Source organism: Equus caballus, chromosome 17 (assembly GCF_041296265.1).
Source record: "Equus caballus isolate H_3958 breed thoroughbred chromosome 17, TB-T2T, whole genome shotgun sequence".
NCBI classification, from domain to species: Eukaryota; Metazoa; Chordata; class Mammalia; order Perissodactyla; family Equidae; genus Equus; species Equus caballus.
The window spans coordinates 98453162-98470056 of NC_091700.1; the positions used below are offsets into that span (position 1 = coordinate 98453162).

The 16895-nt window shown below is 46.9% G+C and overlaps 2 protein-coding genes and 1 long non-coding RNA gene across 10 annotated transcripts in view; 1 reads left to right on the forward strand and 2 right to left on the reverse strand.

Annotated features, from left to right (window-relative positions):
• Positions 1-4083, reverse strand: LOC138918422 (uncharacterized). The gene is made up of 3 exons (XR_011427842.1): positions 3871-4083; positions 1407-1457; positions 1-176 (listed from the first exon to the last, which is right to left on the reverse strand). It is a non-coding gene; the product is annotated as an uncharacterized lncRNA (long non-coding RNA).
• Positions 1654-16895, forward strand: part of NAXD (NAD(P)HX dehydratase) — a 27614-nt gene continuing 12372 nt past the window's right edge. The window contains exons 1-6 of one of the 6 annotated variants that reach the window (XM_070240008.1): positions 1654-1759; positions 3416-3609; positions 8307-8457; positions 12823-12868; positions 13543-13631; positions 15665-15773. In XM_070240008.1, coding sequence (XP_070096109.1) covers positions 8354-8457; positions 12823-12868; positions 13543-13631; positions 15665-15773 — 348 coding nt within the window. In that variant the 5' untranslated portion in view covers positions 1654-1759; positions 3416-3609; positions 8307-8353. Of the gene's footprint in view, positions 1760-3415; positions 4493-8306; positions 8458-12822; positions 12869-13542; positions 13739-15664; positions 15774-16895 lie in introns of those variants that run through there. The other 5 variants (XM_070240007.1, XM_005601340.4, XM_023621838.2 and 2 more) reach the window with 5 other exon arrangements.
• CARS2 (cysteinyl-tRNA synthetase 2, mitochondrial) overlaps positions 9167-16895 on the reverse strand; it is a 70552-nt gene continuing 62823 nt past the window's right edge. For all 3 annotated transcript variants that reach the window (XM_070240001.1, XM_070239995.1, XM_023621829.2), the window contains one exon: positions 9167-13745. In XM_070240001.1, coding sequence (XP_070096102.1) covers positions 13710-13745 — 36 coding nt within the window. In that variant the 3' untranslated portion in view covers positions 9167-13709. The remainder of the gene's footprint in view (positions 13746-16895) is intronic.

Sequence of the window (16895 nt, forward strand, 5' to 3'; positions counted from 1 at the left end):
AGGTCTTCTGTAATGGTATCCAATGTGCTACTTCACATTCAGAACAGTAAGAGATCCGGCCTCCGACGGATCTTTCTTGCATCTATTTCTTAGCCTGGTTTGATGAAGACAGCAGCCTGCAGGCCAAGAGCACCGGGGAGGACAGTGTGGAAAGGCAAGGAAGGTCACCTCTCAACCTTGCCAGAGAGATGGGACAAATGTGTTTTATTTTAGAGGTGATGCAAAGGAAATGAAGTGCCACCCACATTTCAGACTGTTCACTTTCCCTCCCTGTCATTTGGCTTTGGAGGACAAATCATAATACAGGGAGGCAGGTCTGTGTCCAATGAGCTCCATATCCCCTCTCTTCCTCCTACCACCACTCCACAGGATGGGCAGCTCTGACTCTCACGCTTTACAACTTCATAGCTGAGTAACGAAGAGTCAGAGTTTAATTATTTGTACAACTTTTCTAAGTGTACACAGATCTGTCCCCTCCAAAACTAAGGGGAGGGGCACAGGAGAAGGAACTCCTGTTCTGCATCTGAGGGAGGGCAGACTCACCACATCCCAAGGATTAGAGGTGTTGGAAGTGGGGGGCAAGATGACCCATTGAAATGTAAATATTTAAATATGCTTGCATTTAAAATATAAAAAAAGGGTAATGTAATAAAATAAACAAAATAAATGAAAAAAACTTACAAATTCATACTGGTAATAAATAACCTAGTTAATAAATAAAACAAAAATTCGGAATAAAATAAAAATTCACAAATTTTTTCTGAATGAAATAAAAATCCAGGAGCTCACACTGGTAATAAATAAATAACCTGGTGTACACCACCCTAACCAAGTGATCAAAGTTAACGAAGTTAATGTCACCAAAAAATGGGGCAAACTGACACTGCTTATATAGACGATCCCAAGCAATCTCAAAAACATTTGCTAGAACTAATAAGTTAATTTAGCGCAAAGGACACACTGTCAATATATAAAAATCAATTGTATTCCCATTTACGAGCAATGAATAACTGAAAATTAAAATCTAGAGGCTGGCCCCGTGCCAGAGTTGTTAAGTTCATGCACTCTGCTTCAGCGGCCCAGGATATCACCGATTCGGATCCTGGGCACAGACCTAGTACCGCTCGTCAGGCCACGCTGAGGCAGCGTCCCACATAGCACAACCAGAGGCACTCACAACTAGAATCTACAACTATGTACTGAGGGACTTTGGGGAGAAGAAGAAGAAAAATAAAAAATAAAGTCTAAAAAATAACATTTATAATAGCATCAAAAGCATGCTTTGGGTGTGTTGATAGAAATGTTCTAAATCATGAATGTGATGATTACATGATTACATACATTTGTTAAAATGCATAGAATTGTACTTTTAAAATTAGTGGATTTTATTGTTACGTAAATTATACCTCTGTAGTGGAGGAAGACATTTCCTCTTCCCAAATGTGGGTTCGTCTGGCCTGAGAACGAATTAAATTCACATGAGACAGAATAGCAAGAGAAAATTAAACAAAGCTTTATGAGGAACCATGGCCCGGGGCCTTTCTTCCCGAAGGAAGAAAGGGCACCCAAGAAGTGGGGTGCACAGAGTGGTTATATACTCCCAAACAGGGTGTTTCACATGTGATTGAAATGTCCCTCCCACAATAGTCACAAGATTGCCCTGTCGGCACAGTGCTTGATGGACACAGCAGGCAGTGGTCTGCTGTCTCAGAGGGCGTAGCCAGAGGCAAGTCAATTGTCTGGAGCTGGGCGGTCACAGGTGAGCACAGCAATCAGTTCCTAGCCTAAGGAAAGGTGCTTAATCCTTAAGAAATGCCAATGTTGGGAGGGGGAGGGAAGTCAGTTACAGGAGGTTACCAGAGAAGCACAATAAAATGCAGATTTAAATCCTTGCCTTTGGTATTGATTAAGGGTTTCTAGAGATAAGGTCATCGCCTTTCTTGTTCCTGGTACAGAGAGAGGGAGGCACCTTTTACAGATAGAGATTTACCTTACAAATGTAAGTGTCCTAACAAAGGGCAAGTTCCATTCCTCAGAGCCTCCTTCCCTGTCCCAGTTTATCAAAAGCAATCAGCCTCAAATAATCCTGATGCCAAAGAGACATATCTTGGGGTGGCCAATTTCAGGTCCCTACACCTCAACAAAGAGAGAGAGAACTTACTATGTTCCACCTTCTAGGTACTGAGCATACAGTACAGAAAAAAGTAAAGCTTTCCCATTGGAGCTAACTTGCTAGTCATGGTGAGACAGATGACAATGAACGAACGAACGAATGAATGACTGAATACATCAAATAGTGAAAAGTGCTAAGAAGAGAAAGAAAACAGGGTAAGGGGATGGCAGCGGCGAGAGAGACGAGGTATGAACTATTTTATATAGAATGGTCAGGAAAGGCTTTGCACTGATAAGACAAATGGGCAGAGACCTAAGGGAAATGAATGCATAAGCCCCACAGATATCAGGAGAAAGAACATTCCAGAAGAAGGGAGAGCATGAACAGGCTTGGCAGGTTAGTCTAAGGGCAAAGAAGTTGACGTAGTCGGGAGAGAGCAAGGATGACAGTGGCAGGAGACTGAGGACACCATCACAGGGGGGCTGGAAGGCCACGGAAGAAAGAGACTTTGGATTTTATTCTGAGTGACACAGGAAATCACTGGAGGGTTCTGTGCAGCGAGTGACATGGTCTTTCATTTAAGATCATTCTGCTGCTGTAGGAAAGCAGGGAGGTGAATTTAGGTGTTATGAGGTGAACTGCATCCTCCCAAAATATGTTGAAGTCCCAACCCCCAGGACCTGTCAATGTAACCTCATTTGGAAGCAGGGTCTGCAGATGATCAAGTTAAGACAAGGTCATTAGAGTGGACCCTAATTCAGTATGACTGGCATCCTGACGAGAAGAGGAAAACACCATGCGAGGACAGGGACTCACAGGAAGAAAGCCAGGTGATGACACAGGCGGAGATTGGAGTGTTGCAGGCACAAGGCAAGCAATGCCAAGGATTTGTGGAAATTAATGAAAGAAACCTTAACCAAGTTGGAGTTGGGAAGGCCTGTAGGGGGAGCTCTCATACCCTGTCACACATCTCAATTACACCAAGTAGGAAAAGAGAGAAACTTGCATCTTGGACAGGACGTACAACTACTTCACAGCTGAAGGAAGATTTCTCTCCACACCGGCAGCAACCCAGGCAACGAGAAGCTGCTGCGGCCCTGAACTGCTACTTTCCCCCACTGGACTTTGCTTTAGAACAGCCCCTCCCTACTCTCCCTTTTCTCTATAAAAACAGCTCCCCTTCTTTGTTTGCTGGATTTGCCTATGGTCTGCCATAGCATGCACACCCAAATTGCAGTTCTTTTGGTTATTCCTGAATAAACTCATTTTGAGCTAAAATAACAGGCAAATTTGCTTTTTAAGTTGACAGATGGATGGCCACCACCAGAAGTTAGAGCACGCCTTGATTTTGGACTTCTGGCCTTCAGAACCGTGAGACAATGAATTTCTGTTGTTTAAGCCCCCCCAGCTTGTGGCAATTTGTTATGGCGGCCCCAGGAAACGAATACAGAACGCTATTGCCATCACCGCTTGTCCACGAGGGCGCTTCAAACAGGGTGCGCAGGCAGGCAAGCCCTGGGTCTGTTCCTGAGGCAGGGCAAGCGGGAGGAGGGATGGGGTGGGGGACAGAGACGTCAGGATCCCTCCAGGCTGGCGGCTAGAGCAGCTGGGGGACGGAGCTCCCGCTGACGGAGGTGGGGAAGGTGGCGGGCGCTGGGCTCAGGGCTGGTTTGGGAGAGACCCAGCTGGACGGACCAGCTTGGAGTCCAGCGGAGGGTCGGGCGGGGCCCGAATCTCGGACCCCGCACTTAACAGACCTGAGCTGCAAGAGGCGGTCCTCGAAGCCCTCCACCTGCTTTCTGGGGTCTGACGCCGAATGACAGGTGTTCTGACGGCAGCCTGCTGACCCATGGGCAGCGTCTGCCTCCATCATTTTCTATAAGGCCCTTGCTCAAAGGAACGATAAAAACAAGCCCAGCCTTCCACCTTGAAGACGCATCTTGATTCCGTCACCGGCCTTCCAGCAAAACGCGGTGGGCCACAGCGAGGGCCCAGGCCCGGTTGGGCAGTGGGCTTGTCAATCATCTGCAACAGGATGTGACTGGTGGAGGCCCGTCACGGGGTGGAGCGAGGCCGCGGTTCCGCTACCGCGAGTTGGGAGCCGGCTTCTGGAGGCGGCGCGGGGGTGGCCGGGAGTCGGGAAGTCCGCCGGGAGGTTGTTGTTCCGGCGGCGCCGCGGGGGCGGCCGGGAGTCCGGAAGTGCCCCTATGGCTCTGAGTTCCGGCTGGTTGGTGGCCTGCGCCAGCGGGCAAGGTAGGATCGATATGGCTGTCCCCGGCATGGCCACTGGGGCGGGGGTTGGGGCTGCGGTCGCCTGCGCGGCCGTTGTCGCGCTGCTTTCGGCAGTGCTCGCGCTCTACGGGCCACCGCTGGACGCAGGTACCCGGCCGCGGGCCGCTTGTCAGGGCGGGAGGCGCCGCTGTGGGGCCAGGGGCCGCTGGGGGCCGTGTGTCGGGGAGCTCAGGGCGGCCGGGGTGCGCGGGCCGGGAGCGACGCCCGCCCGCCCCCGGGGCCTCCAGTGTCCGAGCGGAACATGCGAACCCGAGGGCTTGGAGAGCCGGGACCACCGAGTGGGGGGCGAGCCACCCGCCCGAGTTCTCGGGCCGGACGGACCGGGCCCGGGCGTGTGTGCAGGGGTCACTTGAGGAGGGGGGTAACCCCGTACCCTCTCGTGTGGCTTTTCCTCTGTGTGCTCTGTGGATATTAACATACCCAGTATCTTTTACACCGCTAAATACGTAGCTTGTGTATTATATTATCTCATTTCTCACGACAATTTGGAGAGATTGCTGTCATCCACCTTTGTGTAGACGACAGAGGCTGTGAAAAAATAGACTTACCCAAGCCTGGGTTCCCCAGCCAGTGAGTAGCTGAAATGACAAAATGTGCTTTTGTTGTAGTAATTAGAAAGATTTTACTATATATGTATATACACACACATACATAAATACATGCTGGGCATGATCAGAGACAAGTGTTGGGGAGTTTTGGCTTTTTGTTTTTTAGGACGATAGTTCAAATGCTTTGAGGAGCTTTGAGGGGTCCCTCAGCTTCTGCACCTCCCTTCATCGCATCAGCACAGAGGGACTTCTGGGCACCCGTTTATTCAGAAATTTTTTTTATCGGTGGTTTTTTGTCTTAAAGTCACACACTATGATGAGTCCGCAAGATTTTTCTTTGAGTTTGAAGTTTCATTATTAGACTGACTTGCTGAACTTTTACCACAAAACAGGTGGAGTTCTAGATCGCTGACTTCCCATGCTAGCTTTAGGGCATCTCAGTTATCTTAAGGATTGCTGTCACATGCTCCAAATTAGTTATGATTCACATTAGTTTAAATCACGTTTGGCGAAAAGAAACATCAATAGCATAGAAAGTTTTAAGTGTCAGGTAATTCTGGAAAACAGCCCAGACTTAAGAAATCTATTTAATTCCCGAATCGTCCTTAGCCACACTTCTGTAAAACAAACAAAAGCCAGACAGGTTTGACCTGTTCTTCCAGACTCAGAGTTGTCGTGAAAAAAAGGTACTTAACAGGATGAATTTTAAGTCGCCTCTTGTCGAGGCCTTTTTATCCTTCAGAACTTTGATGTTTACTTTTAAGTATTTCGGTGGATAAGTGCAAATGGCGTGTCAGTAAGCCAGCTGACACTGTGATTCACTGTGCAGTGTGGGGAAATTTAATTGAGCTTCCTTTGGCCCTTTTGCTAGCAGAAGATGTTCCTCTCAGGTGAATAGGACAGACGCTGGGGACCAGTGTGGATTTTATTTTGCATTCATACAATTCTAGTTAAAAAGTGAAAATGCTGTATTTCTCAACAGTGATCCCCGCCCCCCAAATGGTTTCAGAGGGCAATTGAGAAGGATTTGACTTGTCTTTTTGTTGGTGGGGTGAATATTTTGTTAAAGAAAAATGATTTCTTTTGCCTTAGAATAGCATTTTGGAAAAATGGTGTCTTTTGGCCTAGTTATCCATTCCTAACCAAGGCATCTTCACAGGTCTGTCTCTCTGGGCCCTAGTTTCCTTCTCTGTTGAAGAAAGAGAGGCTGGCTGCTAATGAGGAAATGAAGGAGGATGCCTTTAATTCATCGAACATTTGTTGAGTGGCTTACTCTGTGTCACACCCTGTTTGAGGTGACTGTGGGTGAGGGTCCAACATGGAAACACGTGGACCCTACCCTTAAGCTGCAGGTGGAGCTGTGCCACATTCTGTGTAGGCAAAGGGTAGTGGGGTGAGCTTAGGGATATTTTGTGTGTGGCTAAGTGCTGTGTGTAAAGTGATGATATCTAATAAACCCAAAACATTGTAAGGAGCCCAGAACAACCCTTGAGTGACTGGTAAGTTTGGATTCTGCTTTTATAATTTCTGTACTTTAAAAAACAACTCTAGGGGCTGGCCTCATGGCCAAGTGGTTAAGTTCACTCGCTCTGCTTGAGTGGCCCAGGGTTTTGCCGGTTTGGATCCTGGGCGCGGACATGGCACTGCTCATCAAGCCATGCTGAGGCAGCATCCCACATAGCACAACCAGAAGGATCTACAACTAGAATATACAACTACTTACTGGGGGGCCTTGAGGAGAAGAAGAAGAAGAAGAAAGAAGAAAAAAGATTGGCAACAGATGTTAGCTCAGGTGCCAATCTTTAAAAAGAAAAAAAAGCAACTGTGTTTCCTGTTCAGGGGGATTTGAAAGAGTGACCATTCTCTGATACTCTTGTATTGACTACTTGTGTTGTTGTGCTAGATACCTTATAGTTTGAAACAAATCCTTGCAGGCATTTTCATGACTGCTGGTGGCTAACCAGCAGCCAGCAATTCTGTCTTTAAAGCTGATTATACAGCTCTGGTGCCTTTCATGCAGCTTGGCAGGGAGCACTGGGAAAGAGCATTTTCTGGTAACTGCATGGTGAAGAGAAGTGCATGTCCTGGGAGTTGGGAGTGTGGGTGGGCATCTGGAAGTGGAGTGAACCCGGGGCGAGGAGGCAGGAGAGCGGGTTGCTGTTAAGTCAGTGCTTCTCTGGGCTCCGAGTCAGGGTGGGAGGCAGTCCTGCGCACTTGTCACGGGAGCAGAACTCGGCCGGGATCAGCCACTGTACTGATCCTTGAGCAAGCCTATGTGTGCCTTTCCTTGGCCAAAGGTTTACAGTGATTCTGTTGTGAGTTTTAATCCTGGGTTGGTTTGGAAGAAGGTGAAAAGGTGTTTGAGTTGAGGGGGTCTGAGGGTCTGATGTGTCACCTAAGGAGACATTTACAGTGACTCATCCAAGAAAGTTACTTGAATAATTTGTTGAATAAAAAGTAAAACCATAAGAGTGTCATTAAAGATAAAGCTGTTTTACCGTATGGAGCTGTCACCTCTCAGTCTTCATTTGAGCTAGGGACATGGGTCTAGTTTCTCAGCTGCTAAGATCCTGGGAAGGATACAAATATTGGGTGCCTTGTTTGAGAAAATATTGTTTATATCTACAAAGGTTCTTTAATTCTAGAGAAAATACATGGTGTATTTATTCATACACTGGGCTCTACAGAACATAGCAGCATTTCTCTTGCAGATAGGCTGTTTTAGATATTAAGCAAAATATAAAATGCAGGATTTTTTTCAAGAAAGACCAATTAAAATGTAGCTATTTAGAGATAATTCAAAATGATCAAATTATTTTAAAATGCCACTTTAAACCCAATGTAAGATGTTCTCTATTTAGAATGCTATTTCTAGGTTATTTGATTAGTATCTAATTGAGTGTTGGAAGTAAGACTGGAAAATTAAACTGGGAATACTATGAATCTGTCAGGCTTGAATGTGACAGTGGAAGATAACAAATGGGAGCTTGCTTTTCCAATTTCAGAAAGAGACCTAATAAAGTTAAAGGAGATTGAAATGAAATATGTTTAGTTATTAAGTAATAATGCACTTTTTAAAAAGCTTTCGGAAAGATTAAGTAGGCTTCCAGAATGTCTGATGCATTTCAAAATCACAGTTGATAGATACAGCATGTGTTAGTGTTGTTGTAATTTCTAAGCATCATTTGCTTACAGAAATAAAATGGTGAAAGCTGTGGATAAGTCTGTGTCATTCCTATGAAGTTAACTTTGGGAAGTGTTTTGGTTAATGGGGTATTTTGTTTAAATCTTTCTCTTTATGTATACTAACAGATATTTACCTTTCTGAATGATTGCATTTTCCTGTTTCTCAGTTTTAGAAAGAGCATTTTCACTGAATAAAGCATGTTCGATAAAGGATATGAAGAATACTTTTCAGTTGGTGAGAAATATTATACCTCCTCTAACTACCAAGAAGCACAAAGGCCAAGATGGAAGAATAGGCATAGTTGGAGGCTGCCAAGAGTAAGTGACTTGGAAATGTTAGTGTTTAAACAATCAGTCTCTGTTATTTGGCTGTCTACCTACCTGCCATCCATCCGTCCATCTGTCTGTCTCGTTGGACCCCAGTAATCAATTCTAAAGGTAGTCTGATACTATGACACTCGGTAGTCTTCAGTGATGAACTTTGTGATTGAATGGGAGAACTCTGAGGGGCCAGATCGAGCTGTTCCCTGGTGTGTGTCGGTGTTAACGTTCTGCCTGTAGTGGGGGGATGAGACTGTTTTCTTCTTCTGTACTTTTCTCTATTGACCAGACTTCATACTATACGTATATATTACTTTGTCCATCAGGATAAAAACCCTCAGCATCTGCTTGGTTTACTTTATTAATTTAAAGATTAACTTCCAGATTCCTGGAAGTCATTTATGAAATTTGACAGGTCCTAGCTTTACTCGAGGCCTGTTTTATCTTCTTGTTTTATGTCTTTTGCTGCCCCTTTGGCATATGACATTTATAATTTAATTTGTCCTTGTTTATAAATGATACCTACTGCCTTTGACTTAAATTCCACCTGGGTTACCATTTCAGTTTCTCCTTAATCTCTGTTTACATTTATGTGCTGTCTTTTTGCCTAGCCCTGACTTTTCAACAGTTAATCATGTAGTTAGGTGTATTATAAATAATATGTAGCTAGATTTTCTTTCTTTACCCAGTATGACAGTGACTCCTCTTTTTAATTTTTTTGTTTTATTGAGGTCATAATAGTTTATAACATTGTGAAATTCGGTTGTACATTATTATTTGTCAGTCACCATGCGTATGTGCCCCTTTACCCCTTATGTCCACCTCCCTTCCCCTCTGATAACCACTAATCTGTTCTCACTGTCCTTGTGTTTGTTTATCTTCCACATATGAGCGAAATCATATGGTGTTTTTCTCTCTCTGGCTTATTTCGCTTAACATAACACCCTTAAGGTCCATCCTTGTTGTTGCAAATGGGACGACTTTGACTTTCGTTATGGCTGAGTAGTACTCCATTGTCCGTATACACCGCCTCTTCTTTATCCAGTCATTGGTCGATGGGCACTTGGGTTGTTTCCACATCTTGGCTATCGTGAATAATGCTGCCATGAACACAGGGGTGCGTGAGTCTCTTTGGATTGTTGATTTCAGGTTCTTAGGATAGATACCCAGTAGTGGGATGGCTGGGTCATATGGTATTTCTATTTTTAATTTTTTGAGAACTCTCCATACTGTTTTCCCTAGTGGCTGCACCAGTTTGCATTCCCACCAGCAGTGTATGAGGGTTCCCTTTTCTCCACATCCTCTCCAATACTTGTTGTTTTTTGTCTTGGTGATTATAGCCATTCTACCAGGTGTAAAGTGATATCTCCTTGTAGTTTTGATTTGCATTTCCCTAATGATTAGTGACGATGAACATCTTTTCATGCGTCTGTTGGCCATCTGTATATCTTCTTTGGAAAAGTATCTATTCATATCCTCTGCCCATTTTTTGATTGGGTTTTGTTGTTGTTGTTGAGTTGTATGAGTTCTTTATATATTCTGGAGATTAACGCCTTGTTGGATAGATGATTTATAAATATTTTCTCCCAGTTGGTGGGTTGTCTTTTCGTTTGGTTCCTGGTTTCCTTTGCCTGCAGAAGCTCTTTAGTCTGATGAAGTCCCATCTGTTTATTTTTTCATTTCCCTTGCCCGAGTAGATGTGGTATTCGAAAAGATCCTTTTAAGACTGACGTCAAAGAGTGTACTGCCCCTGTTTTCTTCTAGGAGTTTCATGGTTTCACGCACTGACTGCTCTTTTTAATGAGGGAGACAATCCTGTTCACATTTAGAGTCCACCTGACGCACCTGCTAAGGCTGGTCATGTTTCCTCTTTATTTTACTTGGTGCTTCCATTTTTTCTTTCCTTACTTTGCTAGGCTTTTCCTTTTATTAATTTGGAAATTCTCTTATACTTTCAAATTCAGCTCGTGATTGCCCTTTCTAACTACCGTGATGAATTCAAAGTGCCACTTGGGGGAGAGAGTGTTGGTGGTCGTGTGCCTTGAAGGTGGACCCTTCAGACCATGGTTCATCCCTCTTTGCCTTCTTCGGTGTCCAGCTTCCTTAAGCGGCAGTTGGTCTGAGAACTCCCAGCTGAACCCATAACTACTGAACATCATTTTGTATACTGGCAGATATTTCCTGCCCTCCCTGGTCTGCAGTTTGGATAGGGGCACTTAGCCTCTTCCGGCGTTTTCTTAGGGCAGTGTGTGTAGGTGACCCACTGGACTCCCTGCACATCCACTGCGCCTGCTGTGGTAGGTGGCTGAGCTGGGCGTTGGCTGAGTGTGGGATTCCTAGGGAGCAGTCATTTCCTTTTGGTAATCTGTGTGTGTGATCGCCTTGTCCTCTAGCTTCCATTTGCACCTTAAAAGTCTGGTGGAAATTCCCTTTCATTTATAAGTCGCTTGTTCTTGCTTGGATGTTTGAAAAATGTTTTCTTTAGAATTCTGCACTCTCTCCAGGCTGTGTTGGCTGTGTCTTATTTTTCACTAATCTCACTTGAGACAGGGTCCCTTTGGATGAGGGAAGTTTGCCCCTAGTACTGTTTTCTCACATCTCTTCTGTTCTTTTTTCCTCCTACTGCGTGTTGGACTCTTGGATTGTTAACTCTTAGGCACAGAAAGCTGGCCTTTCTGCCTTTGGGTCCTCAGTCCAGATAGCTCTCCCTCAGCTTCAGGGATGGAGGCCACCAGCACGGCCCTGCCAGTCCCTGTGGGGCCAGAGCAAGCCGGGCCCCTGGGTCCTTCATCTTTCTCGAGAGTTGAGGGAGTCAGGGGTTTTATTCCTCAGACCCCCTCCATCTCCTGCCTTATGTTTTGGGAAGTCTACATAAGAAGAATAGGCCATCAGATTTTCTTTTCACGTAAGTCTGATAGTGTAGGGTGTAAACATCTAACTTAAAATATGTCAGCTTTAGGGATTAAACTTTAAAGTAGAAACATCTTTCTTCCAATTATAAAATCGGAAAAGTATTATCTGCTTATAAAAATTCAAACACTACAGAAATATGTAAAGTGAAAGTCCCATAGTACCCTACATAATAATAATACAGTATGGACATGTTGTTAGCCTTCCACACTTTTCTGTGTAACTATGTTTTACAAAGCTGGGACCATGTAATACCTGCTGTTTGGTTATCTGACCTTTTCAGTTAATGCTGGATCGTGGGTATCGTTCCACGTTGATTCATATAGACCGATTATAAGTGGATGTATGGTATGCATTGGTAAAGGTGGGCTCTAATTTATTTAACCAATTCCCTATTGATAGGCAATTGGTTACCTCTATTCTTTTTTTCAATAACAGTATGACTGTAGACATCTCTGTACATTTATCTCCTTGTGTACCCATCTGGTTATTTCCAGCAGATCAGTTCCTAGAAGAATTTTTGCTGGAGCCAAGTACATAGACGTTTAAAATGATGTTAAGCATTGCTAATTGGTCTTCCCCGCAAATCTCACTAGTGTGTGTGCTGCCGCCGATAAGCATCTGTTCCTCTCACACCCTGTGGCTGTCAGCAGCCTTGCTCATAGAGTAGGCAAGCTGTTTCTCGTTGTTTTAATGTATTTCTTTTGTTAGTGAGGTTTGTGTTCACGTTGTAGGGGGAGGGGAGAGTGTGCGTGCGTGTGTGTGTCTGTCTGTCTGTCTGACGTGTCCTGTCCTTTGCCATTTCTGGCCTGCTGGTGGCCCTGCTCTGCGGGAGAGTGTCACGTGTGTAGAGGGCACTGTTTTCCCCGTTTGTTTTTCCTGGGTTAGCAGATTTCTTCACTGCTTTGAATTCACGTAGAGGTTACAGCCGCTCATGTGGTGCCAAGTTCAAGGACTTTCCTTTCTGTGCTTGAGGCAATGATAAAAATAGTTACAGGCATTCTGGAAATAAGATGGAAGCAAGAGGGAGGAGTGTGAGTCTCTTGTCATTGCGCTGGGTGCCCTGGTGGCCCCCGTCCGAGATGGCTGTTGCTCTCTGGGAGCTGGGTCCCGCTTCTCGGGGCTGCGGCCCCTGGAGGGTTCTGCACTGCAGTCCCCTCGAGCACGGCATCTCTGCCGCAGACAGAGTCTTCGGTGAGCTCCCGCCGTCTTCTCAGCCTTCAGTTTGAACAGAGCGTTACAGAGACCGTGGGCACGGGACGCTGGAACTGGCCTCTTGATGTGGTAGAAAGGCCTTGTGTGTGAGACTGACTTCTCTGGTCCTGATGCGTGTTTCCTGAGCCCCTGGCGGGGGTGGGTGCTGTGCTGTGTGCTTCACGCCTGTGTAATTTGATAAACCTGGGTGCTTGTCTCGTGCTCAGGAGTCTTTGACTGTCAGTGTCTTCTTTCTAGGTACACTGGAGCCCCCTATTTTGCAGCCATCTCAGCTCTCAAAGTGGTATGTTCACGTATATCTTCTTTATTGGGGTTTTTCTAGTACAGAGTTGGATTCTTCAAATATGAGTAAAGAAATGTTTTCTGATGGGAATCTAAATAACATCCTGGGCTAGTCATGGGTGAGAGAAATACCTTTAAATCTGTCCTGGACTCTTGTGCAGTGACAAGATATGTTGACTTGAAACTCTTTTTTTTTTAAACCAAAGTTTTACTAGCGTTGTACTTCACCAAAATCTTCATGGGATGTCTTTCCAGTCCTATCTTAGTCAGTTGACCTCTTTTAACCTCGGCACTTTCCCGTGCATTTTGATTAAGTCCTGACGGCCAGTCAGCACAGTTAACACAGCAAACATGACACGCACTGGGCCCCAAGGCCGCTCTCCCTGCGGGCCTCATTGCGGGTACAGCCTAAGCTGGTCTGGGTCGACCTGCCTCTTAAGTGGCAGCAAGAGTCTGCCTTTCTTTCCAGGTCTTTTTTTAGGTTACATCCTCCTCCTCAGCCACCTCGCTGTAGTTTAACTGCCGTCATTGGCTATTTTTCTTTTACGGATAGTGCTGAGTGATTTGAATGGTTGAACACCACGTGTCCTGTGGTGAGTGGCTCATGCCACGGTCACTTTGGGTGTCTGTGGAGCCAGTCCTGCTTTGAGTCAGCCTCTTGTGCTCATTTCTCAGGGCGCAGACTTATCCCACGTGTTCTGCACCCAGGAGGCCGCGCCTGTGATCAAGTCCTACAGCCCGGAGCTGATTGTCCACCCGGTTCTGTGAGTGGCCCCGGGGCTCTGCGTGCAGTAGTTCTCCCCGTCACGGGCGTTCTCACGCTGACTCTCTCAGAGCCTCTGTTAAGTAGCTGCTGTGCGGGGGTTGGTAGGTAGGTGCTGTCAGGAGAAATGAGAAAACTGTAATGAGCCCATTGCATGGTCAGAAGAAGACAGACAGACAGCCGTGTGCTACAGTGTGGGATGAGATTTGGGCCACCAGGGCGACACGCCTAGGGCTGCTCCTGGCGGCCCATCAGAAGTGGCTGAGGGTTCCCAGGTCCAGAAGAGGCCTTTGGGCCTGCCTGTGGTCATGCCGCTGTGGCAGGAATGGGGGCCTGCGGGCAGCGACAAGACTGTTCCCTCCTCCAGCAGATGTTTCTGCTGCAGGCCCTCTCCTGGGGTCCACGGGGACAGCTCTAAACCGAGCAGACAGAACACCTGCTCCATGCAGCTTCCTCTCCAGGGCAGCCCTGTGCCCTAGGATTTCTGCAGTGATGAAATGTTCTCTCTTGGTGCTGTCCAGGACTCTTGTCACTGACCACATATGGCTACTGGGCACTTGAAATGTGGCCAGTGGAGCTCAGGAACTGAGTTTTTACTTTAATTGTAATTACATTTAAAGCTACATGTGGCTGATGTCTACTGTTTTATGCCACACAGCTCTGGAGACAAATAAGTACGAAAACAGTATCTCCGAGGGTGGTGAGGACCACAGGGAGAGCAGGAGCAGGGAAGGGGACAGAGTGCTGGCCGTGTGTGGGTGCCTTGTGTCATGTCTGTGCCCTTGGTAATAGGGTGATCCTGGGCAGTGGCACAGAGAGTTCATTCAAATAAAGACCTGGAAATGGTGAGGGAGTGAGTCCTGCAGACACGAGAGGGGCTGGGGGTCCCTCCATACCTGGGGAAGAGCTGGTGCAAGAACTTGAGCTGCAGGTGTGTGGGAGCACTTGCGGGCTCAGGATTCCCGGGGGGACCAGAGAGGTTCAGGCCCAGGCTTTGCAGGTCGTGGGGGTTGTTGTAAGGGTTTTGGCTTTCATGCAAATGAGAAGGGGGCTGCTGGAACATTGGAGAGGGCGGGTGGGCGGACAGGACCCAATGTACATTTTGAAAGGCTCCTCTGGCTGCTGTGTTGAGAATAAGCTCTTGGGGCCCAGGGTGAACGCAGGGTCCCACAAGGAGGCTGTTGTAAGGATCCTGGTGACAGGTAAATGACAGGTAAGAAAGGGAGAAGGGTCACATTCTGGGTACATTTGGGAAGTACGGCCCCAGGATCTGCTGACCGATGGGATGTGGGATACAAGGAAAAGACAAGAGTCGTGAAGGCCACCCAGGGTTTGATCCAAGACAGTCATCATTTAACAAGGCGAGGAGACTGAGAGGGTGCGTTTGGGCAGGGGTGACCATCAGGAGCTGGGTTCGGGACTGTTTGTAGTCGCCTGTCAGACATCCAAGCAGATGTGGCTGGTAGGCAGCGGATAGGAGTGGGGCGGTCAAGGAGGCTGTAAATCTAGGAGTAGTTAGCTTCCTTGTGGAAGGTGTTTAGAGCCAGGAAACAAGGATAAGGCCACCCAGAAGTGCATGTAGGCAGGGAGAGCCTGGCATGCAGACGGGTGGGGAGGTGAAAGACGCCAGGAGCGGTGTCCTGGAGTCAGTGAATAATTGTCCACAGACTGTTCTAGAAGGCCCCGTCTCCCTGTAGTCAGAGAGGAGGACTAAGGGTGGCTGGATCTCACAGTGTAGGGTAGCTAACTTCGACAAGGGCAGCTTTTGAAACAAGCCATAACATCTTATTCCAGCTTGTTTTAGATGATGAAAGCTAGACCTCTGCATTCGGGCGTTAAAAGGTGAACCAGTCTACAGAGAAGACTAGGAGACATGATGGCTCATGCAGGGTGGGGTCCTGGCTTGGATCCTGGAAGAGGAAAAGAACATTGGGGGAAGAACTGGGGAGATCCAGAAAAATGTGCAGTTTCACTAATAAAGTAAAGAAGTGAAAATGTTGAGTGAACCGTTCTGCCCTTCTCTTCCTTGTTTAGTGACAGCCCTGACGCTGTTCAGGACGTGGAGAAGTGGTTGCCCCGACTGCATGCCCTGGTCGTGGGGCCTGGCCTCGGCAGAGACGACGGCCTTCTCAGAAACGTCAAGGTAGTGTGTAGAGTCACTGCACGTGACTCTCCTGGGGGCTTTGACGCCCAGATCTCGTGAAGTCAGGCTGGAGCATTTGCCTTGCATTTTCTGTTGTTTAGTGTCCTGTGTGCCTCTTTGTGGGATAATTAAGATGGATAAAATTTGGGGCATAGAGGAGGAACTAGAGATAGTAATGATCTTAAAAACAAAACCAGGGCCGGCCCGGTGGTAGAGTGGTTAAGTGTGTACGTTCCGCTTCCGTGGCCTGGGGTTCGCCGGTTCTGCTCCCGGGTGTGGTCATGGCATGGCTTGGCAAAAGCCATGCTGTGGTAGGTGTCCCACATATAAAGTGGAGGAAGATGGACATGGATATTAGCTCAGGGCCACTCTTCCTCAGCAAAAAGAGGAGGATTGGCAGCAGTTAGCTCAGGGCTAATCTTCCTCAAAAAAAAAAAAAACCAGCCTGAGGGAATCTGTTTTCCTCTTGGGGCACTGGCTCTTCCATGCTACAGCAGGAGGAGGTCGCTGTGGAGTCACTCGGCGGTTTCATGAGTGTCACCCTGCCATTTAGGTGTTTTATATCCAATGTGGTGGGAGAGCCCAGCGTCCAGGCTGAGCAGTCTTACCGTAGGACAAGGTTTGGGGTCAGGCTTAAGTTCACCCTGCAGCATGACCCCCTTCCTGCCGGGACCCTGGCAGCTTGCTCAGCCTCCCCATCCTTGTGCCTTCCCTCTGAAGGGGGTGCCTGCGCCCCTGGGGGTTACTGTGCGTGACATTTTGTAGACTGCTTTGCGCAGTGCCCAGTTAGGCACAGTATGTGATACAGCAGGGACAGTCGAAGTCACTGTCGCTGATGCCCTGAGTGGGAGAGGACAGTCTGAGAATTATTCTAACAACTTGATTTTTGCTGTTAAGTTACACATCCAGATAAAAACCCAAAAGGTATTCTGTTGGTTCTAGCTTTGTGTTGTCAGCTGGGTTCTCTTGAAAGCTCTGTTAGTCTAATTTCTTAACCTGTTGCTTCTCCAACCTTCCTGAGTTTCTTGTTGGCTCCAGAAAACCCTGGGTCTCAAGCCCCATAGGCCTGTTGGTTTGCGGCCTCGACCTCTGTTCTGTTCCCTGCCATCTTTCTCCCATGAA